A 24,422-nucleotide genomic window follows, 5' to 3' on the forward strand; every position below is an offset into this window, starting at 1 on the left:
CATACTATGTCCAGGCGCCACAAAGTCCACGCTTATTTAGTGCGTAGGGGAGTGCAAAAGGCGCTGCTGCAGGAAACTCATCTGAACAAGGCGGAAGGGGTGGCGCTACAGCGTAGATGGAGGGGGCAGGTCTTTTGCACATCGTACTCCGCGTATGCCAGAGGGGCGCTGATATGGGTTAGAGCTGGGGTCCCCTTCCAGGTCACGAAAACGATGATAGATCCGGAGGGGCGTTACGTGGCTATCTCGGGCACTTTGGGAGGGAGGGACTTGAACGTTTGCTGTGTGTACGCTCCTAATATAGACCAGACTGCCTTCCTTTCCAGGTTATCGGGCTCGTTGGCCCACTTCTTCTCCGGGCCCCTTCTGCTCGGGGGAGATTTCAACTCAGTAGTGGACGTAGACACTGACCGCTCGCATCCACCCCTTCCCGATTCTCCGGTTCGTCGCATGGCTAAGGGTCGTAAGGACTGGCAGACCCACTGGGGTTTAACGGATATCTGGAGGGCGCACCACCCCACATCTAGGGACTATTCCTACTTCTCGAGCCTCCATGAGTTGCATGTTAGACTGGACGGATTTCTTGGCTCGCCCGAACTGGTTTCGGCAGCGGTCCGGTCTGAATATTTGTCCAGAACCATTTCAGACCATAACCCCCTCCTGCTGGCCCTTCGCTGGTTCCCCGGGGCGCCGGCGGTGCCCACCTGGAAATTACGGCCCGAGATTCTTGAGGACAGTGTTTTCAGGGCGGACCTAGGTGATAAGGTCTCAGAGTACTTTGCGTCCAACGGCGGCACCGCGAGTACGAGAGCATTAGAATGGGACGCTTTTAAGGTAGTGGTGAGGGGTTACTGTATTTCTAAAAAGGTAGGCATGAGGCGAGTTATCCTCGCCGACCTAGATGCAGCGGACCGGAAACTCCGCGAGCTGGAAATTCGCCGCCCCGGGCGCCCTGAATTACAGGAACGTACGGCGGAGGCGAGGGAGACGGTGGCGGCGGAGGTCGAACGGCTTCGCTGTTTTGACTACAAGGCCTATACGGTCCGGTCCATCGCGGAGGGGGATAGATCGAGCGCGTTGCTGGCATGGTTGGCCAACCCTACGCGTCAGTCCTCATTGACGACATGTATGCGTAAGGCAGACGGAACCGAGGTGTGCACTCAGCCGGAGATTCTCAGCTGCTACCGGCATTATTACGAATGTTTGTACCGCAGTCGCTCAGCCCGGAACCCTGACCTGCTCGATAATTATTTACGGCCACTGGAACTCCGAACAGTAGAGCAAGAAGTGGCGAAAGCCCTGGGGTCCGACATAGAATTGGGGGAGATCCGCAGTGCCATTAAACGGATGGCGAGGAATAAGACCCCGGGCCTGGACGGCCTGCCTGTGGAGTTTTATGCAGCTTATGCTGACCTCCTAGCCCCTAGGTTATTGGTAGTCTACAGAGAGGCGAAGAGGCTCGGGCGGCTCCCGAGCTCGATGTGTGAGGCGTTGGTGGTTCCTCTCCTCAAGCCAGGAAGGGACTCATCCGACCCGGGGTCTTACCGTCCCTCATCGATGCTGACGGTTGACTATAAAATACTGAGCAGTATCTTGGCCTCGAGGCTGCTGGGACACATGAGCTCCCTGGTGCATGAGGACCAAGCTGGTTTTATCCCTAGGCGTAACACGACTATGAACATTCGCAGGTTGTTCCGCTTGCTAGGGGAGCCGTTTGTGGATGCCCCGTCCCCGGTTGTCTTATCGGTGGACCTAGAGAAGGCTTTTGATAGCCTGGAATGGGACTACCTTTGCACTGTGCTACGGAGATTCGGCCTCGGTGAGGGCTTCGTCAGATGGACCACGGTTCTCTTTGCCTCTGCATCGGCCAGGGTTCGGGCGGGACCACTGATTTCCTCACAATATCCGGTGGAACGAGGGACGAGGCAGGGGTGTTCGTTGTCCCCACTTCTCTTTGCGCTGGCGGTGGAGCCCCTCGCGCTGCATCTTCGATCGGGAGCCCATTATACGGGCCTGTGGACTCCTTCGGGCCCGCACTACGTTTCGCTGTATGCAGACGACCTGTTGCTCTTCCTAGAGGACCCGCCGCCGCCCTACATGGAGCGGCGACGGCGCTCACGGAGTTTGGGGAGGTCTCGGGCCTCCGGGTAAATTGGTCTAAGACCTGTCTTTTCCCGGTCCGCAAGGGCGCCCCCGCCCCTACTCTAAGTAGGGAGATCAGATGGGAACCCGACTGCTTTAAGTACCTGGGGGTATACGTCTATCACGACCCATCCGACCTCCTGGATGGGAACATTGCCCGCAGCACTCGAGCACTTCGAGGCTGTATGGACTTCTGGGCCACGCTGCCGCTCTCGGTGGCTGGGCGGATCACTTTGCTTAAAATGGTGGCGCTCCCCGGCTGTTATATTACTTCCGGACACTGCCGATCTGGGTCCCTCCGGCCACGTTTCGACTACTAAGATCTATGATAGTCGGATTCCTCTGGGGCTCGGGCCGCCGACGGGTGGCCCTCAAGACCCTGATGAGACCAAAAGAGGAGGGTGGGCTTGCGATGCCGGACTTTGAAAAGTATTATTTGGCGGCGCAGCTCCAGACCTTCACCCAGGAGATAGCCCGGGAATTCCGGGGCCCGGAAGACAGAAGGGGGACGGGTATGGCCAGGCATGTTCTCTCCTTCATAGCGCTGCGACAACGTTTGGCCCTACGGGACTTGTCGCTGGAGGAGCGGACCGTTCGCCTGTGTTGGAACCGAGCTCACGCCCGAGGCCATCTGAGAGCACCGTATGCGCCCGAAATACCTTTGGGGATGCTGACGGCCCTCCCCCATGGCGGCGATTGGTCACGATTGGCGGCCTGGGAGGACGCCGGCTTACAGCTAGTTGGGGATCTGTTTGAGGACGGGGCGCTCTTGCCCTTTCAGGAGCTTATTGATCGCTTCGAGATCCCCCGTGGCGACTTTCTGCTGCACTCGGCCATTGTCCGAGCGATCCAAGCGCACTGGAAAAGCGGGCAGGAGGAACCCACTTTATCTCCGGTGTGCCAATACGTGATGATGTCTGCGGGCACGGTGAAGGCGGTCACTTGCCTTTACGGCAGATTGGTCAACGAGGGATTGGCTCCTCTCACTACTTTGAGAAACCGCTGGGAGGAGGACATTGGCAGGGAGATCCCGGAGACGACCTGGTCCCAGTTGATGCTGCGAGCCTGGAAGGGCACACGCCACGCCCGCTTTCAGCTGGTCCACTATTACGTGCTCCATAGAGCATATCTGACCCCGGTGAAAATTAGGCGATATTTTGCCACGAATTCGGCGGATTGCCCTAGGTGCCCAGCCCAGGAGGCGGATCTCCTCCACATGCTATGGGCCTGCCCGGGATTGTCATCCTACTGGGTAGAAGTGGGGAAGACCCTGGAGGAGGTGACGGGGAGATCCTTATCATTTGACGCGGCGGTGGGACTCCTACACTGGTTCCCTCATACCCCCAAGAATAAAATTTCCAGCAAATTTATCGACCTAGGGCTCCTCCTTGCTAAACGAGAGGTGACCAGGAACTGGAAGGCACGAGTTGGTCCGACAGGAGGCCGGTGGCACAGCGAGCTCTTGAAGTGGGCGGCGGGGGAGAGCACTCTGAGATACCAGCTAGCTTGGAGGCAGCGTAATGAGAAGGCGCAGGAGGAAGCGTTGGAGTGGGAAACGTTAGTGCAGGCCCTTAGGGATTATTGCGCCCCCAGCGACTCTGAAGGTGAAGAGGCGGCTCGCCCCATGTCCCGATAAACGATTGCACTGTTAGTCCTGTTGCTTTCCCCGTGGGTCCCATAGCAGATCCTGTTGCGGTTGTTACCAGGCGCTGATGGCGGGGTTGGGTGGGGTTTTCTTTGGTTAGTAGTGTTTTGTGGGTGGGGTTTTCCTTTTGGGTTTATAGGCTTGTTTGGAAAAGCAGATGACTGACAGTGGATCATCCGGACCAGCTCCGACATCCTTCTGAGCCCCCATTGAATTTCGCCGCCCGACCCCAGGGTTGTGGGCCGGATGGCTGTGTAAGAAACTTACGGCGCGGGGACGGAGGGTTGTATCTCGCTGATATTGCTTATGATATAATGCTGGTCGATTATGTAACGATTTGCAGAAGTTAGATTAAAAGTGTTGGGATGGAAAAGTCCCTAAGATAGTGATGGACATGCTCCCCTGCCACCTGTGTCCCATTTATAATGATTTTTGGATCCCTGATGCAGACTTTTGTTTTCATGGGCGAGCACAGATCATGCCTCTGTGTCATGACATAGGTCTGTCTCACAGAAAGCTGTATTTTTCAACTGAGAGGGTTGCCACAAGCTCTACCCTCATAGTTTGTGAAAGTCTACTGCCTTTGCCAGGAATGAAGCAAACACAAGTAGATGATGGACGGTGCGCTGAAACTTTTCAGACACTCATCCCTAGTCACAGATCTGGGTTCAATCCATCATTGTTCTTTAGCTCACTTCGCCACCTACGTTCAGACACAGCTATATGCAAACCAGCCTTGACCCTGTGCCTCATGGGAACAGTCCAGTCCTAACTGCCAAGCCATGTCTTCCCTGGACCGTAAACAAGCATCCTGGGACCGGTTTCGGGGTAACACTCCTCATCAGCCAGGCTAGCTTGAATCCAGTGGCAAAGTGAGCAAGGGACCCACGTCTGGGCATATCCTGCAAAATTTGGGCGAACAAAGCAAACACAAGGAGATGATGGACAGAGCGCTGAAATCTTTCAGACACACACCCCCAGTCACAGATCTGGGTTGAATCCATCATTGTTCTTTAGTTTACTTTTTCCCTCCGTTGAGACACAGCTATATGCAAATCTGTCTTGACCCTGTGCCTCATGGGAACAGTTCAGCCCGAACTACAAAGCCATGTCTTCCTTGGACCGGAAACAAGCATACTGGGACTGGTTTCGGGTAACACCCCTCATCAGCCAGGCTATCTTGAATCCAGTAGCAAAGTGAGCAAGGGACCCGCTTCTGGGCATGCCATGCCAACTTAGGGCGTAAAAAGCAAACACAAGGAGATAATGGACGGAGTCTGAAACTTTTCAACACTCACCCCTAGTCAGGGATCAGAGGTGAATCCATCATCGTTCTTTAGCTCACTTCTCCACACCAATTTAGACACAGCTATATGCAATTCAGTCTTGACCCTGTGCCTCATGGGAACAGTCCAGCCCAAAATGCGAAGCCATGTATTGACTGGATCGAAGCAAGCATCCTGGGACCAGTGCCATAGGAAGGGGGTGCAGTGGGTGTGGGTCGCCCCAGGTATAATTCCTGAAGTGGGGGACAAAATGTAACTGAGGGGGTGACAAAATGGTAAAATTCCATTTCCCCAGCTCTCACCTGCCGTCTTCGGTGTGGCACCATTGCGGGACGGCAATCCATGGATTTGCCAGCAAATCCCCCCGAAGGAGTCCTGCAGCGGGGCGGCAAATGCAGCTACCGCCCTTGGCTGTCTCAGGCCTAGCTACGCCACTGCCTGGGACCGGTTTCAGGGTAACACTCCTCATCAGCCAGGTTATCTTGTATCCAGTGCCAAAGTGAACAAGGGACTCACCTGTGGCCATACCCTGCCAACTTGGGGTAAACCAAGCAAACACAAGGAGATAATGGATGGATCGCTGAAACCTTTCCAACACTGATCTCCAGTCCCAGATCTGGGCTGAATTCATCATCATTTTTTAGCTCACTTCATCACCCCAGTACAGACACAGCAATATGCAAACCAGTCTTGACCCTGTGCCTCATTGGAACAGTTAATCCCAAACTGCCAAGCCATATCTTCCCTGGACGGGTAACAAGCATCCTGGGATCGGTTTCGGGGTAAAACTCCTCATCAGCCAGGCTAGCTTGAATCCAGTGGCAAAGTGAGCAAGGGACCCAAGTCTGTGCATACCCTACCAAAATAGGGCGAACAAAGCAAACACAAGGAGATGATGGACCGAGCGCTGAAACTTTTCAGACACTCACTCCCAGTCACAGATATAGGTAGAATCCATCATCGTTCTTTAGCTCACTTCACCACCACAGTCCAGACAGAACTATATGCAAATCAGTCTTTACCCTGTGCCTCATGGGAACAGTCCAGCCCAAAATACAAACCCATGTCCTTCCTGGACCAGAAACAAGCATCCTGGGACCGGTTTCGCGGTAACACCCCCCATCAGCCAGGACAGGTTGTGTCCAGTGGCAAAGTGAGCAAGACCCACGTGTGGGCATACCCTGCCAACATAGGGCCTCATTAGGATGGCGGTGAATCCGCATCCTCCGGGCCGGCGGAAGCCACCGACGGCCCGGAGGATGCGGATTCACCGCCGCGGCCACAGAAAACACCAGGGTGGCGGTCACATCCTAATTACACCGGAGGGACCGCCACTGCACCTGTGGACGGTACCTCCATCTCGGGGGTGGCGGACGAACGCAGGTCCGTCCGCCATCCTAATGAGACCCTTAGTGTGAACAAAGGAAACATAAGGAGATGATGGACGGAGCACTGAAACTTTCCAGACACTCACTCCCAGTCACAGATCAGTGTTGAATCCATTATCGTTCTTTAGCTCACTTCATCCCCCCATTGAGACACAGCTATATGCAAATCAGACTTGACCCTGTGCCTCATGGGAATAGTTCAGCCTTAACTACAAAGCTATATCTTCCTTGGACCTGAAAGAAGCATCCTAGGACCGGTGTTGGATAACACCCCTCATCAGCCAGGCTAGCTTGAATCCAGTGGTAAAGTGAGCAAGAGACCCATCACTTCGCATACCCTGCCAACTTGGGGCAAACAAAGCAAACACCAGGAGATGATGAACGGAGCTCTAAAACTTTTCAGACACTCATCCACAGTCACAGATCTTGGCTGAATCCATCATCGTTCTTTAGTTTACTTCACCACCCAAGTTCAGACACAGCTATATGCAAATCAGTCTTGACCCTGTGCCTCATTGAAACATTCCAGCCCGAACTGCCAAGGCAGGTCTTCCCTGGACCGGAAACATACATCCTGGGACCGGTTTCGGGTAACGCCCCTCATCAACCAGGCTAGCTTGAATCCAGTGGCAAAGTGAGCAGGGGACCCACGTCTGGGCATACCATGCCATCAGAGAGCAAACAGAGCAAACACAATGAGATGATGGACGGAGCACTGAAACATTTCAGATAACTCACTCCCAGTCACAGATCTAGGTTGAATCCATCATCGTTCTTTAGCTCACTTCACCACCACAGTTCAGACAGAGCTATATGCAAATCAGTCTTTACCCTGTGCCTCATGGGAACAGTCCAGCCTGAAATGCCAACCCATGTCCTTCCTGGACCAGAAACAAGCATCCTGGGACCGCTTTCGCGGTAACACCCCCATTAATCAGGCTAGGTTGAGGCCAGTGGCAAAGTGAGCAAGACCCACGTGTGGGCATACCCTGCCAACTTAGTCTGAACAAAGGAAACATCAGGAGATTTTCCAGACTCTCACTCCCAGTCACAGATCTGTGTTGAATCCATTATCGTCCCTTAGCTCACTTCATCCCCCCATTGAGACACAGCTATATGCAAATCATACTTGACCTTGTGCCCCATGGGAATAGTTCAGCCTTAACTACAAAACTATATCTTATTTGGACCTGACACAAGCATACTAGGACCGGTGTTGGGTAACACATTCCTCATCTGCCAGGCTAGCTTGAATCCAGTGGTAAAGTGAGCAAGAGACCCACATCTTCACATACCCTGCCAACTTGGGGCAAACAAAGCAAACACCAGGAGATGATGAACGGAGCGCTAAAACTTTTCAGACACTCATCGCCAGTCACAGTACTTGGCTGAATCCATCATTGTTCTTTAGTTCACTTCACCAACCAAGTTCAGACACAGCTATATGCAAATCAGTCTTGACCTTGTGCCTCATGGGAACAGTTCAGCCTGAACTACAAAGCCATGTCTACCTTGAACCGGAGACAAGCATCCTGGTACCGGTGTCGGGTAACACCCCTCATCAGCCAGGTTAGCTTGAATCCAGTTGAGAGTGAGCAAGGGACCCGCTTCTCGGCATGCCCTGACAACTTAGGGCGAACAAAGCAAAGACAAGGAGATGATGAATGGAGCACTGACACTTTTCAGACACTCACCTCCAGTTACAAATCAGAGTTGAATCTATCAGCGTTCTTTAGCTTACTTCTCCACCCCAGTTTAGACACAGCTATATGCAATTCAGTCTTGACCCTGTGCCTCATGGGAACAGTCCAGCCCGAACTGCCAAGCCATGCCTTCCCTGAGCTAGAAACAAGCATCTTGAGACCGGTTTCGGGGTAACAATCCTCATCAGCCAGGCTAGCTTGAATCCAGTGGCAAAGTGAGCGATGGTCCCACATCTGGGCATACCCTGCCAACTTAGGGTGAAAAAAGTAAACACAAGGAGATGATGAATGGAGCGCTGACACTTTTCAGACACTCACCTCCAGTCACAAATCAGAGTTGAATCTATCAGCGTTCTTTAGCTTATTTCTCCACCCCAGTTTAGACACAGGTATATCCAAATCAGTCTTGACCTTCTGCCTCATGGCAACAGTTCAGCCTGAACTACAAAGCCATGTCTACCTTGAACCGGAGACAAGCATCCTGGTACCGGTGTCGAATAACACCCGTCATCAGCCAGGCTAGCTTGAATCCAGTTGAAAGTGAGCAAGGGACCCGCTTCTCGGCATGCCCTGCCAACTCAGGGCGAACAAAGCAAACACAAGGAGATGATGAATGTAGCGCTGAAACTTTTCAGACACTCACCCCCAGTTCCAGATCTGGGTTGTATCCATCATAGTTCTTTAGCTCACTTCACCAACCCAGTTCAGACACAGCTATATGCAAATCAGTCCTGACCCTGTGCCTCATGGAAACTTTCCAGCTCGAACTGCCAAGCCATGTCTTCCCTGGAACGGAAACATGCATCCTGGGAGCAGTTTCGGGGTAATGCCCCTCATCAACCAGGCTAGCTTGAATCCAGTGGCAAAGTGAGCAAAAGACCCACGTCTGGGCATACACTGCCAACTTAGGGAGCACAAAGCAAACACAAGGGGATGATGGACGGAGAGCTGAAATGTTTCAGACACTCACACTATGTCACAGATCAGGTTTGAATCCTTCATCGTTCTTTCGCTCACTTCGCCACCCCAGTTCAGACACAGCTATATGCAAATCAGTCTTGACCCTGTGCCCCTGTGCCTCATGGGAACAGTCCAGCCAGAACTGCCAAACCATGTCTTCCCTGGACTGGAAACAGGCATCCTGGAATGATTTCAGCATAACACTCCCCATCAGCCAAGGCTAGCTTAAATCCAGGGGCAAAGTGAGCAAGGCACCCATGTCCGGGCATACCCTGCCAACTTAGGGCGAAGAAAGCGAACACAAGGAAATGATGCATGGAGCGCTGAAACATTTCAGACACTCACTCTCAGTCACATATCAGAGTTGAATCCATCATCGTTCGCTCACTTCACCACCCCAGTTCAGACACAGCTATATGCAAATCAGTCTTTACCCTTTGCCTCATGGGAACAGTCCAGCCTGAACTGCCAGCCCATGTCTTTCCCTGGACCGGAAACAAGCATCCTTGGACCGGTTTTGGGGTAACGCCCTTCATCAACCAAGCTAGCTTGAATCCAGTGGCAAAGTGAGCAAGGAACCCACGGCTGGGCATACCTTGCCAACTTAGGGCGAACAAAGCAAACACAAGGGGGTGATGGATGCAGCCTTGAAACTTTTCAGACACTCACTCCCAGTCACAGATCAGAGTTGAATCCATCATCGTTCTTTAGCTCACTTCACCACCCCAGTTCAGACACAGCTATATGCAAATCAGTCTTTACCCTTTGCCTCATGGGAACAGTCCAGCCCAAACTGCCAAGCCATGTCTTCCCGGGACCAGAAACAAGCATCCTGGTAATGATTTCAGGGTAACAACCCTCATCAGCCAGGCTAGTTTGACTCTAGTGGCAAAGTGCACAAGACACCCACGGCTGAGCATACCCTGCCATCTTAGTGCAAACAAAGCAAATACAAGGAGATGATGGACAGCTTCAGCACCCATGAAAGGGGTGCGCTCAAAGACTCTGATGATTCATATGCTGCAGGTAAGACTTATTTATGGACCAGACATCCCAAGGAGGAGGGGGAACTCACCTGCCATATAATACTTCAGCACTGGAACACTTTTAACCTTAATAAAGAGACGGAGTGGGACTTCTGGAACTTGGGCTACTAGTGGGGCTTACCCTGAATGTTACCCATAGTGATTGAGGAATAACTACTACCACTAGTGATAAGGGAGTAGACCTCAGGAATACACCTATAAACCACTAGAGCCCTGAGCTCAGGAGATTGTGTGTATTGTGTTTGCATGCTGTATATTACTTCGTGTTCATGTATAAACACTCCTTTTTTCATAAAAGCAATAATTTGTTGGTGCTGCTGAGCGTAAAAAGTCGGGCTCCAGGACATCAGGAGAAAAGGACTCAGCCCCCAAAGTTGTGCCCAGTTGCTTCTGCTTGCCTCATGGCCCTCTAAACGAGGTTCTGCCACAAAGGTTTTTAATTTTTAATATTTAGCACAAAAATGAAGGTACTTAGCCATGTCATTATGTGCCAGTCTAAACTGCAGTCAAAAGGGCTGTTGACCCTGAACAGATAGTAAAAGCACTGGTGGCACATTTCGAACAGGTGTATACTCCAGAGAGGGAGGTGACTGCGGTCATGGCCCAGGATGCACTGAGTAGAATGGAAATCCCAGTATTACAACCAGAAGCAATAGCCGACCTGGATGTGGCCATAACCAGCGTTGAAATACAGCTGGCCATACGAGCACTCAAACCTGGAAAAGCTCTCGGTCCAAACGGCATTCCAGTGGAATGGTACCAGTCCAGTCCGAAGACCTTAGTCCGTACTTGCTCGATATGTATGAAGAATGCTGAGAGAAGGGTGCGCTTCCACTAGACCAGAGAACGGCCACTATAGTAGCAATACCCAAGCCCGGTAAACCACAGGAAGAGTGTTCCTCATACCGCCCCATCTCCTTATTAAACGCAGAAAGCAAAATCCTGGCTAAACTCCTGGAAAACCGGTTGATGGCTCATCTGCCTGATCTTATCCATGCAGATCAATCGGGATTTATGGCTCATAGGAACACGGCACTAAATCTACGCAGGGTTCATGGGGTGCTGGCGAGGGCGGACCAGATTCACGACAGTGCAGTTATACTGGCCCTGGATGCGAAAATGGCTTTTGACCTGGTGGAATGGAATTACCTTTTTGAGGTGTTGTCCTGCATGGGCTTCTGCCCGAACTTTAGATCGTGGATTAGGCTGTTATATGCGGAACCGATGGCACACGTGGTGGCGAATGGCCACATTTCACGTACATTTTCGCTAGGGAGAGGCACCCGACAAGGCTGCCCCCCATCTCCTTTGCTTTTCGCACTGGCCCTAGAACCACTGGCTAACCTAATAAGACAAACACCCTTGCTTAAAGGGATACAATGGAAAGAGGGGTGGGAAGACCGCCTGTCCCTCTATGCAGATGACATGCTGGTGTACTTAACAGATCCCGAATAAGGCGTGCCGGCTCTTTTGAATCTGTGTGACGAGCACGGCAGAATTTCGGGATACACAATTAATTGGAACAAATCGGAGTTATATGTACTGAGAGGCCAGGTCCCGACGCTCGGGCCGGACTGTCCCCTGAGATTAGCTGGTTCCTCTTTCAAGTATTTAGGGATCCATGTCACGCTGGATCCACTGGTATATATGAAATTAAATCTGGCGCCACCATTGGAACGTCTTAAGCAAGACGTCAAATTCTGGGCGGGGTTACCATTGACCATGCTGGGAAAAGCAGCATTGTATAAAATGATGTCTTTGCCCCGCTTTCTGTATATCCTAGACAACACGCCCTTTTCGGTGGCGCCGGGATACTTTAAAAAGGTAGCCGCAGTTGTTTCTGGGCTGCTGTGGGGCAATCGTCCGGCACGCATAGCGCAGGCCAAACTACACAGAGGCTGGTACGATGGAGGCATTGCATTGCCGAATCTGCACCTATATTACTTGGCGGCGCAACTTAAGCCCATTAATCAATGGATACATGCCTCACAATCTGATCCAGCTTTTCAAACAGATAGGGCGCAGCTGGGCACCAACAACATGCTCGCCCCACTTTATGACCGACGTAAAGTAAGACTCTTAACGGGGCCTACCAAACTCACTGTGGAACTATGGCATGTGGCGACGGCCGCGTTGAGCTGGAAGGGGAGAATTACCAAACTCGCCCCGCTCTGGGACACACGTGCCTTGGGAAACCTGAGATACAGCAAAGGCTTCTCTCACTGGGACTCCATTGGAATATCCACGGTGGGCGACATGTGGGAGCGGGGCGAAGTCATTTCATTCAGCCGCCTGAGGGAATTGTATGACCTAGGGCCACACGAGTCATATCGCTATGTGCAGATACGCCATGCTTTGCTTGCAGCCATCCCCTCCGGGTCGACTCTACCAGAGTCCTCCCCGCTGGAGGATCACCTCCTAACTGACTTTATGGTAGAAAGAGCGACATCTCTGACTTATCGTAAACTCCTGAACAACTTGCCTGACCCGCTGGTTCCCCTGAAGGAAAGAAGGAAAGATGGGAAAGGGAAGTAGACGCCCTAGATGAACACGAATGGAATGAGGCTTTGGTGTCGCCGAAAGAGGTAGGCATCTCAGCTAGGCTGAGACTCGTCCAACTTAAGGTCCTACACAGAGTATATTATACAAGAACACTCTTACATCGCATCCACAGAATACAGCACCCTTTCTCTCTATGTGGCTGTGGGGAGGAGGGTTCCTTTTTTCACACGCTCTGGGACTGCCCACGCATACAAAATTACTGGCGGCAAATATTGCGCACTGTATCACAGACCCTAGAGACCTCGCTCCTCCCAGAACCAAGGCTTTGTCTCTTGAACGTGGGGGAACCAACGGACTTATCCAGACATGTATGTATGTATGTATGTATGTATGTATGTATGTATAGGCATTTATATAGCGCACTACTTACCCGGAGGGTCCCAAGGCGCTTCGACCGCTGCAAAACCCTTCCTGGCTTCCCTGAGAGATGGTCCCTTAATGGGTATCTCCAGGGTGAGACCAGGCATCCCCGGCGGTCTGGTGGGGCCGTTAGTGAAGATGAGGCAAGCTAATGCCCAGAGTTGCCGAGTGTGATCGCTGATAGCCAACTCTGGGTGACATTAGGCATGATTGTGGCGAAGAGAGATATTGCTCAGCTTTGGGGGGGGCGGCAGAATTACCAACGAAGTCGCAGTGGTGTATGAATATGGACAAGATAATGATAACTGAGAGGGCGGTATATTTAAGCCGTGCGTGCCCAGGCAAATGGAATAAGGTATGGTCCCCATGGAATGTGTACCGTGGTGACATATGTGACCCGCTGCCAGAGGATGACCAGTTAGAGTCGGATGATGAGGGGGGGTGGATTGAGGGGTGACAGAGGGGATAGGAAATACCACACGGATGAAAATGGGGGTGGAGGTACCGTCCTCCCTCACTTCGGGTTGGGTCTCCAGACAATAAATAGCAACATATACTGCCATATGAATCTTTCGTACAGCTAAACTGCACTATTACTTTTATTTGACCGCATTGTGATTTCCTGATTGTTCTTTTTCTTATTTTCATAAAAAACAAAAAACAAAACCTTACTTAACTTGCAACTTGATATTGGCTGAATACCTTTCACTCGATTTCATGATGTGCCTTTTTACAGTAGCAGCGTGACTACTGTGAGGACTTCTTTTATGCATGGCTATCACTGCTCTTTATTAGCATCCGGCCCCTTGGGGTTGTAGGCGAACTGCTGTGTAACTATGTGAAGGTAAAATAAAGGTTTTAAAAAAACAAAAAAAAAGGGCTGTTGAATGCAGCCAAGAGAGATGTAGTGTCCTAAGATGTTACACTTACCCAGTGAGCGAGGCCTGAAGTGACTGTTATATGCTATCATAATTCAAACCTCACTTTTTTCAGCTGACAACACTTACCATGATGGAATTTTTAGTCTTACACTTATAATGGAAAAAGGGAAACTTTAAGTGTTAGGATGTTAAGTTCAATTGGCTGAAAAGCCCTGACTGGCTGAAAGCGACCCTTCTGGCACCTACCCGATTGACATCTGTACTATGACCCATTTCCCATAGATGATATGCTTTCTTATGTGCCCCCTTCCTCTAATTAGCAGCTCATCAAAGTACTAAGATATATTCCACCCCCTCTCTCTATTATGTTATCCTCTCTATCTCCCAGGAAATTATCGACTTTTCTTGGATGTTGTGACTTTTGCTGTATTACACCTCTTCAGTCCAGGCACACCGATAGTTTTTCCTGAAGGGGTGAAACGCTCTCCCCAGCTTCACCTTTGGCCTGCTGTGCTTTTACCAGTGTGCCATCCCCTCACTTGAATTATGTGCTTTTCTCATTGATGCCTCTTCCAGTATAAAGGGATTATTCTCTTTGTACCCCTGTTTTAAATAATGCCTCTTAGTAAAACCCCCAAAAGGCGGATATGCCCATCCTCCAGTTTTTTTAGAGGGATCAAACATTCCCCTTAGTGTACCAAAGGGCACTGCTTTTTGCGTCTCACGCTCTTCTGTCAATCATGTTATGCTATGTACAGCGGGCCCCTCTTCCCCGGGGGTGATGAACTGCCCTAATTGTTCAAGCATGGATTATTTGCTTATCTCAATTAATATCAGCCTCTAATGCATGAACAGGGTGCTCTCTAAAGCCCTCCTCCTGCTTTTGACATGATGAACTCCACCCAACACTCCTACAATGATGCACTCTCATCACAGTTTCTCTGCCTTCATCTCCAGGGATGATGGAGTCTCCAGGTGCTGAGAAGGACATCCTGGAATGCTGTGCATCACCCTTCGAACTCAAGTCTCAGCCCAGCAAGAAGATGTGGGTTAAACTACGGGCACTGTGAGTACACTAGTTTCAACTGCTGTAACTGTTAAAGGTTGAGGACATAGAGTGTGTGCTAAATAATCAGTAAGCTTTACGGGTGAGAATTCTGCGCTGTGCGGAGTTCACCATACCTGGTAATCTCACTAGGTGCGATAACGTCTTGTCATTAGTGTAATGATGTATAAATGACATCATAATGTGAGATGATGTATAAATGACATCCTAATGTGAGATGTAAAAGAATGTCAAGAATAAAGAATTTTGAGGGCTCAATTAAACATATATTAATTAATTATATTTATTGTGTCTAATGGATTTCTTTACAATTAGTTACATTTCAGAAGGTCAAACCTGTCAGAATTTAACAGGGAAAAAGAGTACAGTATTTACGGGAACATGTTTACTTTGGTGCGTTAAGTGGCAAAATCCTCCTGTTATACCCTACAAACCTTGAGTAGGTGTGATTCATCACACGAGTAAATTCTGAACCCCGGTGAGTTTGGTTTTTATCGGGAGTGATAAATTGAAACTGCCACCTGAAGCAGTTTTTATCAAGGCCACTGAGTTCTGTTAAAAAAAGCAGCATCCAACACTGTGCAAAAAGTAGATAGGGACCGTATTTGCCGGAGCGTAAAGGAGCAGGGTCCAACATGTCCTGCTCTTAATGGGCCAGTGAACCAGCAAAGAGTGATATTAAAGTGACAGGCACTGACCCCAAATGCTTTTAAAAGGCAAGTCACTGCAGCTGAAGATCTCAAAGAAACAGACTGACAGTAGGGGGTCCTAGAGCAACATAGGCTGACAAACATGTTCAACTGCGTCAAACCCTCGATACAGGCCAATGTACACACCACTCTGCTTTAAGAAGACTGTGTATAGTGCTTCAGACCTCTCCACTGGGCGCTTTTTAACGGATTCTGACTGATACAGGTCGCTCCAGTGCTTAATTTTTAAGATAATAAGGGCCGAGGCCCAAAGTTTTGCACAGAAGCCTGCAGCTGGGGCAATGGAATGTGGGGGCACTGAATATGGAAAGGGCACAGTCTTAATCCTACCTCATGCCTTTTCAATCCACGTTTATTCGCTCCATGCTCCTTTATTTCACTCCTCTGTATACATTTTCACTTCCGGTTTCTCCCCTTGTCACTGTTTTTCCGTCTTTCTCGTCCTCCTTCTTTCCCACTTTTTTGAAATTCTCTCTCCTGCTCTGACTGGAAGTCTGATGAGGTCAAATAAGAGCTGACCCCAAAAAAGAGCGCAGGTGGGCCGCACGTGCTCAAGTTGATATTGACTCTCAGCTGAGAAGGATTGCTGCCCCATAAGGCAAGGAGCAACAGCTGTTTCTGGTGAAAGGACAAACGGCATTAGTGGCTGGTCTTAAAGGGGCGAGGGACGGCACACTTAAACTGCGTGGGATGGATGATCAGTGAGTACACTGGGACCGGCATTGAATTTTGTTACTGACAGTTTATAACTATCTGTACTTCGACAGTGAGTTTTTCTAAGTGTGTATAGTTTGGGGGAAACAATATGTTTTAGCTGAAATGAGGCAGCTGAGAGTGCTTCTGAACAAGCACACTAGCGTGTCTCCGCATGGGCATAATCAGATGGGGAATCATACTCTCAGAGAGGGACGCGTGTTTTAGGATGTGCGGTCTCAAAGAGACGGACAGCCAAACTTGGGGATCTTTTTGTGGAATACAACCACAACAGGGGGAAATTGTTTGATAACTAATAGTTTTAACTATACAGGGTTTACAACGTATTGTCCTAAAGAACCAAGGTCAAGCAATTTTGAAATAGGAACAGATTGCTAGTGCTCTTAAAGGAACGGTAGCTAATTACGAGTAGCGAAAAGAGACAGGAGCCTTTCACAGGCTTATGTGGTAATGACTCAGTTACTTACCGGTAATGTTCATTACTCCGAGTCATAGTCTCCCTCGTCACAGTAACATAGGAGAACCCAGTGATCCAGACACAGCATTCACCCAATCCAAAAAGGTCCTCACCCAAGATGGTCGCCCAGCAGGAAGTACCTGCCAGCTGACCAATAAGGCTGGGACCTATACAAGAAACATCCTGAAAAATAAAGCAAAACCCATTGTCCGTCCCCCCACCAGCAAGGGCGGGCGGGAGGGAATAAGACAGTGACGAGGGAGACTATGACTCGGAGTAATAAACATTACCGGTAAGTAACCGAGTCATTACCTACCTCGTCCATCTCCCTCGTCACAGTAACATAGGAGCGAATACCCAAGCAAAAGACGAGCAAGGAACAGACACCAAGATGCCAGAAAAATACAAAATTTTAATCAATGCAGACAAGAAACACAATCAGTGAACAGCCGCAAGGACAGCAAAGCCAAAATCCCCAGAAAAAACCTCCCACATCCTCAACCGATAATGGGAAACCACAACCACAACAGGGGGAAATTGTTTGATAACTAATATTTTTAACTATACAGGGTTTACAACGTATTGTCCTAAAGAGCCAAGGTCAAGCAATTTTGAAATAGGAACAGATTGGTAGTGCTCTTACAGGAACTGTAGCCGATTACGAGTAGCGAAAAGCTACAGGAGCCTTTCACAGGGGTTTCTTTCTTATGTGGTAATGCTGGCAGACGTGCTTCTCGATCTGAAAGCAATAGGGCTGCACCGTGCTGTCACTTGGTTACTTCCAGTTACCGGTGGATCGGGCAAGTTCTTTCAGTACATGTTTCAGTGGTGTGCGGTTAGGTAAGTGAATTTCCGAGGCTTTGCATGGGCATGCTGGGACTCCTTGACAAGAGTGAATCTCCATGTTTGTTCTTTGCAAAATCCTGCCTCCTCCAACAAGTTCTATTTGGGTGTTGGATCACAAGCAATTTTTTGTTGCATCATCTCCATGTCACCGGATCAATTCCAGCTATCACTGAATGGAAGATTTACTTCAGGGCCACTCATAGGCTGCCAGAAGTGATTTGTGTTTTCTGGTGACTCTCGAAGGCTTCAGAAGTACAGATGAGCATTTAAATAGTTGCTAAAAGTGAATGTTCTTCTTGTTTCTGTGACCATAGCAAACGTTCATGACTCACTACACTTGAGTACTTACTACACTTGAGTACTTACTCCCAAGTAGTTCTTCTTTCTCCACTACTTATTTGTATAGTGAGCTATATGTTGGGTCCGAAAAGTGTATTTGGTGTTTGGTGAATTTGTTTATTCAGGTTGTACTGAAAGAGACTGGTTTGATAGTTGAAATAGTAGCATTCTATTTTTCCCTTTTGCTTTTTTAACATTGCAATTTTATAGACAATGAATAGTAATAAAAAATAATTTTTCTCATGTATGAACAAAAGTTGTTGGTCTGATTGTTTGGGGAAAGGGATCATGCCTCTGACTTTCTGTGGGCAACACTTGTGATCCACAGGTTAGATGGGGATGAGTCCAGGACACAGCACCCAGGAAAGACAGGAGTATTACCTAACGGTTTCTTGAGGGTGATATGGCCACTACAGTACACTATTCTTGTTGTGGTTGTTTTTTTAAAGTTTACAAGGTGATTTTTTCTAACACACAGACCTCTTTGCAATTTCTGAGATGTGACTTTTAACCTTCTGATTAATGTTTCAGAAATTCTACACATATTTTGCTTGCAATACATTTGAATTGAAAATATTTTACCACAATTCTTCGGGTGTGTTGGGTGTCGAAATTTTTGTAGGTCCACAGCTTTCGTTCATGTCTATAAGAGAGACTCTAGCCAGTTATCACCTTGTCCCTGAAGATTTATCTCTAACCATCTCTTTTCTGCAATTTGCTAACCACTGTACGGAATCTTTAGAATCGTTTTACTTTGCTAATTTAGAAACTATGAATCAGTGTTTTCCCTCGCGTTAATCTGCATATTTTGCTGATATGTAACTTGCAGCATTCTGACTCCTTAATCTGGTTTTCACATAGAAACACGGGTACTGGTTTGGAGCATGATATTGTGAAAAATTATGTTGTAATTATGGATGTAACTATCATTCGAATAACCAAGAAGCTCACCTATCAACAATTTATCAATTTAGCTCTCTCCTGTATTGTCTTTGAATGCATCATTACTAAAAATAAAACTACAGAGCCTTATAAGTAAGCTTTATATAACTTATCTTACTGTAACCATTTGAATTCGTAGCATATTTTCCGGTTTTGCTTTTCGAACATGGCAATTTAACAGTCATTGAAGATTATTAAAATGCATACTTTCTCAAGCGTGAGCCAGAGATTTTGGTCTCGCATTTCTGGGAAAAGGTGCCATGTCCCTGACCCTTTTCTATTGTCATGAAGTAGATTTGCAAGGTTCAGTTAGATTCCATTTGCTGGCATTTTTTCATCCTGTGTCCAAACTGTCACGGTTTTAGGCTGAATAGAGACATCTTTAGCTGTTTCAGTGACGTTGTTTGCATACATGCATAAACGAAACAAAAACAAACAAAGAGTTTGTAAAAAGAGGCTTTGTATCAGCATTATTCAGTAGTTTCTTGATAGGATGTGTCATTCATAGTTTGGCACATCTACAAGTGTGGCTCAAAGGTGAATGTGTCAGTCGGGTTTGGAGCTACAAGTAAATTAATCCAAATCCCATGTGCTTATTGCAGGGATTCCCCTGAGAACTCCCCCCACCCCCGAATTTTTATATAGCCAACTGAAGAATAAAGGTGGCTGAGACCTTCTCACATCTGAGGGTGTTATTTGTAGGGAAATCCCTATGGAAGGCAATGGTGCTTAATCGCGCTGCCCTGTTGGAAATAAGAATTGTTGCAATCTTTAATTTTGTGAAGAAGCTGGGTCTAGGCCAACTCCAGAAATGTTGAATATTTATTCTGCCAAGGCTAAGGCGGATGCAACATATGGCAGAGCAATTTGGGGAGTGACAGAAATCACTCAGCTGCTTCTGTGGAGGACTCTTTTCTGAAAAGAATTCTATCACTGCCCTCGAGCTGTCTTAATATTATTTGCCACAATGAGCTACGTTTCCCTTATACTGAGGATAATATCTGATTGGCACCATTGCTTTTATGGCATTCAATATGGAAACGAGACTCTGTCAATATAAATCAGGCTGTGCTGATGGATTGCTTAAAACGATTTTGCTACCAAGATTCCCTAACTGAATTATGTCAGTACTACTTTTGCAAACTTGGGACTTACAGCTTTATTTGAATCCCCTCTACTTGTGCTAGTGTTCCCAGGACAAAGCTTAAAAAGCTGTTTTTAGATAAAGCTGATAGGGACAGATGGGCATGCAACAAACACAAAAGTTCTGTCATTTTATATTATATGATGCCCCCTGTTAAACAAGAAAAAACAATAGATTTAACCCAGATCTTTTGACTGGGGGAGAATGTTTGCATTGTCAGCATTCCGTCCATCATTTGTTTTCTGTAACCCTGTTAAACCTGGCACTCAGTCTTATTGGACATTTGTTTTAAATTCTCAACATTGCTTCGTCTTGATATGGTTTAGTTTAAATATGATTCCCCTTATGACTCGTTTTCCGACTAATACCCATACAGTAAGTGTTCTGCCCATTGCCCCTGCGGCTGAAGGTCTGCATAGACTAATTTGCATCTTTTATTTTTTTTTAATTTTTATTTGGCTCAAAGGAAATCTTATATTGTGCCCCTGCACCGAAAATATAATTTTATACAATGTTGTCCAGCACTTTATTATATTCAAGTTAGTTGACCATTATATGTGCTTTGCAGTAATGCATATTTGTGGGCTGCATTAAAACATAGGCGATTACTAAAGGATGTATGATGCGGGGCGTTTGAAGGTATTTTGGACATGATCTGTTTTTTAATCTAGTTTTATTATTATGTATTAAGAAATATGTATTTTATGAAGAGTTAATCAATGTGAAGGCCCTATTTGATTTTACGAATTGAGGAATCACATTTTATGTGAGTGGCTTTCTTGCGAATGATGATGGACTTTGATAGTGAAGGGTTGTTTTTGATATGATATTTTAGCAAGATCTGGTAGAAAAATGTATGTTTACTTATTTATCTTATTTATAAAAACTTTTCTGAATTGAAAAATTGAATAAAGTCTGATGTTGATGATGAATTTATTTATTTATTTATATTTTGTTGAAAGTTTTATATAGCGCGAACCAGACTCTTGCGAGTATCAGAGCGGTTCACAGGGCAAGTGGAGTAAATATGCGATATATTACGATATAGGATAACACAAAATAGGTAAGTTATACATACGTCTAGATCAAGAGAGGATGATGCTAAGCTAGAGCAAAACAACAAAGATAAAGAGAAGGACGAATATGCACGGAGAGAAGAAGGTAATACAGTGCATTGAGTAGACATAGAGTTCACGTGAATTGAGCCATGAGGATAGCTTTCACTTCTCTTTTGAAGGCGGTAGAGGAAGGGTTCCTTCTGGTTTCATTGGGCAAAGTTTTTCATGGTTACAGCAGCTAAGATTGCCCAGCAGTTATATAGTTTCATCTAAAGAGCTTCTCTGGGTGAAATCTTTAAGGCAGCACTGCACAGATTACCTACTCTGTAACACACTGTGCCTCTTTACTCTCTTTACTCTCTATATCTCTACACCTCTCTCTCAACGCCACCAGGGGTGCGAAAAGACAACCAGGCAGTCTGTAAGGGGGAATATATCCTCTGCACCATGTAAATATAATTTTCAATAAAAAATTACTGAAATAAAAAAAATAAAAAAAATCTTTAGGAAGTGCATCAGGGTTAGCACTACTATCTTTAGCCATCAGTCATACAATGGATCATCCAAAGGAACAGCATAAATAACAAATAAAATGCTAATTTGAATGGAATGTGAGAAAGTCTAAGAAACAGACAAGAGTGCACACTATTGAAGTAGCCAAAGAGTCAGCTCCAATTGATTTTGATGAGAACTCTCTCTTGTAAGGTAGCTGCCACGTTAATTTGATCATGCAGTCACCATCTTAACAGAGTTATTCCCCTCACACCTGAATGGGGTTTCACGGCCGGCCATTTAATTTTATTCTCTCCATGTCCAGCCAGGCAAGTGTTAGCCAATCCCAAAAGAGCAGATTGGCAAGGATAGGCACCAGATATGAAACTGATACTCTGACAATGACAGTGCAGTGGAAGTGCTTGTTTTAAGAATAGTTGCAGTAAAGGGGTGAGCAAAAATGATGGCACAACAAAGCTGGTGCTTGGCAGTTAGTGTTGCTGAAATTGCCACTCAAAAGTAAGAGACTTCACCTATAGATACAGCGTACATGTCAATAGTGTTAATGTGAGTGGTGTCCAGTCTTCATGTTACTTGAATTCCCCTTGCATGCTTTAATATTACTAGCAGTGCACTGTGCTACAGACGACAGCTACCTTGTAAAATGGGATGTAGTTTGATGCACATTTGCCCTAAAGTCAGATTTGGGGCATTAACATGGGTCTTGTCTGTAAGGAGTGAGTGCAAATGGAAATGAAGCAGCGCAACATGCGCCAGAATGTTAGCAAGCTTTCATGATTCCACTACATTGGAGGACTTGGCAGAGTACACATCTTGACCCTCCGCAGTCAGTGATTCAATGAGCAAAGGGTAAGCACAGGGAACACGGATGGTCACTGACTAGTTAGGGATCATGTTGAGTCCTTCTTTGATTGGCTTTAGCTTTGACCATGAAATGGCATTGGCCTGTAATATCTCTTATAGGAAAAGAGCAGTCTTGGTGTTTGGAGGCAGTTCCATCTATTTTTACTGTTTTGTTTAGATGCCACTAAAGGGATTGAGTAGAGGTGATTCAGGCAAGTAGTTACAAGAGGAACCACACAAGCATGGACATATGAACATGAGCACTGCTTTGGGAGGACGAAAGAATACATGAGTGATGGACCAGGGTAGGCATCAAAAAACCAACTCTGCGCATGACTCACTGAGATCCTATGGAGTTCCTTATGCAGCAAATGTTATACACCCCCAAACACAAACCCAAATGCTTTCCCACAAGTCACAACCTTGACTGACACCCCTGCAGTGAACAGCACTAATTAGACAGCAAACACCCATACCCCTATTGCCACTACAGAGTACAAACATCTGAATAATTTGGGGACACTCATAACTACCACTGGAACTGTCTCTTTTGTGACACCAATAGCAGCATAATTGTCAGCCCGACTAACGTAGAAAGTAGGTTACAACCTACTAATGTCACTGTTTGATCTATGGATATGCCACAATGAGCTAAGAAATGAAGTTAAGAAATTGAGCCCATCTTGTGTTGTGGACAATAAAAGTGCCCGGCCATGGTGGACTGTATCGTCCTGCCAGCCCGGGTACTCGCAAATAACCACACCACACACAGAGAGTAATTTTATATGTCTTAATCCTTCAGTGTGTAAGATGGAACTCAACATTTTAAGACTGCCTTCAACTCATCTCTCCAACGCTGACGTGACAGGCCTATGGTGTACAGTGGGAACCAAAAGCATTACATAGTTTTTTTTTATTTACAAGACACTACATTTCCTGCTATGTTAAATTGAAAGTTACAACTTTTTCAAAATAGGTAAATAAGTAAAGAAGTAAATAAATACATGAATAAATACACAGATAACCAAAGAAATATAGGCAATAACAATTCTTCAATTAAGCGTCATGGTGCCTGAATCACATGTCGTGATCGGGTCACTGGAAACCGGGAACTGGCATTAGAAGTGTCAGGGATCTGCACAGGTGAGGTGGAATTATCAGCAGACACAGAGTCAGACACTGTCTGTCGAGACCCAGTCTCTACATTGACATTGATGTTTGATGAGTGAAGGGCCACATGTCAAAAATGAGTGTAATCTCTTGAAAGGGACTTTCCAGGATGCTGGACCTTCACCATGTGTTCTTTGGAATTGGTGATGGGAAAGAGTTCAGCCTCAAAAGGAGCATCAGACTTTCTTATTCTGTGTTGACTGACAAGCACTCGATCTCCTCTTGTAAAGGTGACATCTTTAACATGACATTATCTATCCGCATATGTCCTTCATCTTCTGTTTGTGAACTAAGTTCATACCATGAATGTCTTCCTCATTCTTGGATCTGAGGTTGGTCCATTGGGGCAGCTTGATCCTCATGACTCTTCCAAACATAAGAGTTGCAGGACTTTTCCCTGTCTTTGAGTGAGGGGCTGAATGGCAAGTTCGAAGAGTAGTGTTTAAAACAACTTTGATGTCGAGCTTCTCCGATGCAGCATGCTGAAGAGCTTTCGTTAGAGTACTCATGTACTCATGTACTTTGCTAGACCAATGGCATGGCGCCAAAGAGGAGTGCTTTTTTGATGTTATATTTTGAGGTGATTTAGAAAGTCTTTGAATTCTCGACCATTAAAACATTGGCCCATTGTCAAATTTTAAGATTGC

General features: G+C 47.1%; 1 protein-coding gene across 1 annotated transcript in view; it reads left to right on the forward strand.

Moving 5' to 3' along the window:
* The window catches only part of PDE1B (phosphodiesterase 1B), a 1,669,085-nt gene that overhangs the window by 21,700 nt on the left and 1,622,963 nt on the right, over nt 1–24,422 (forward strand). Inside the window, exon 2 of the mRNA XM_086964603.1 lies at nt 14,931–15,039. Within this exon, the coding sequence (XP_086820729.1) occupies nt 14,933–15,039 (107 nt within the window). The 5' untranslated portion in view covers nt 14,931–14,932. The remainder of the gene's footprint in view (nt 1–14,930; nt 15,040–24,422) is intronic.

Source organism: Lissotriton vulgaris, chromosome 1_1, assembly GCF_964263255.1.
Source record: "Lissotriton vulgaris chromosome 1_1, aLisVul1.2, whole genome shotgun sequence".
In the NCBI taxonomy this organism is placed as follows: Eukaryota; Metazoa; Chordata; class Amphibia; order Caudata; family Salamandridae; genus Lissotriton; species Lissotriton vulgaris.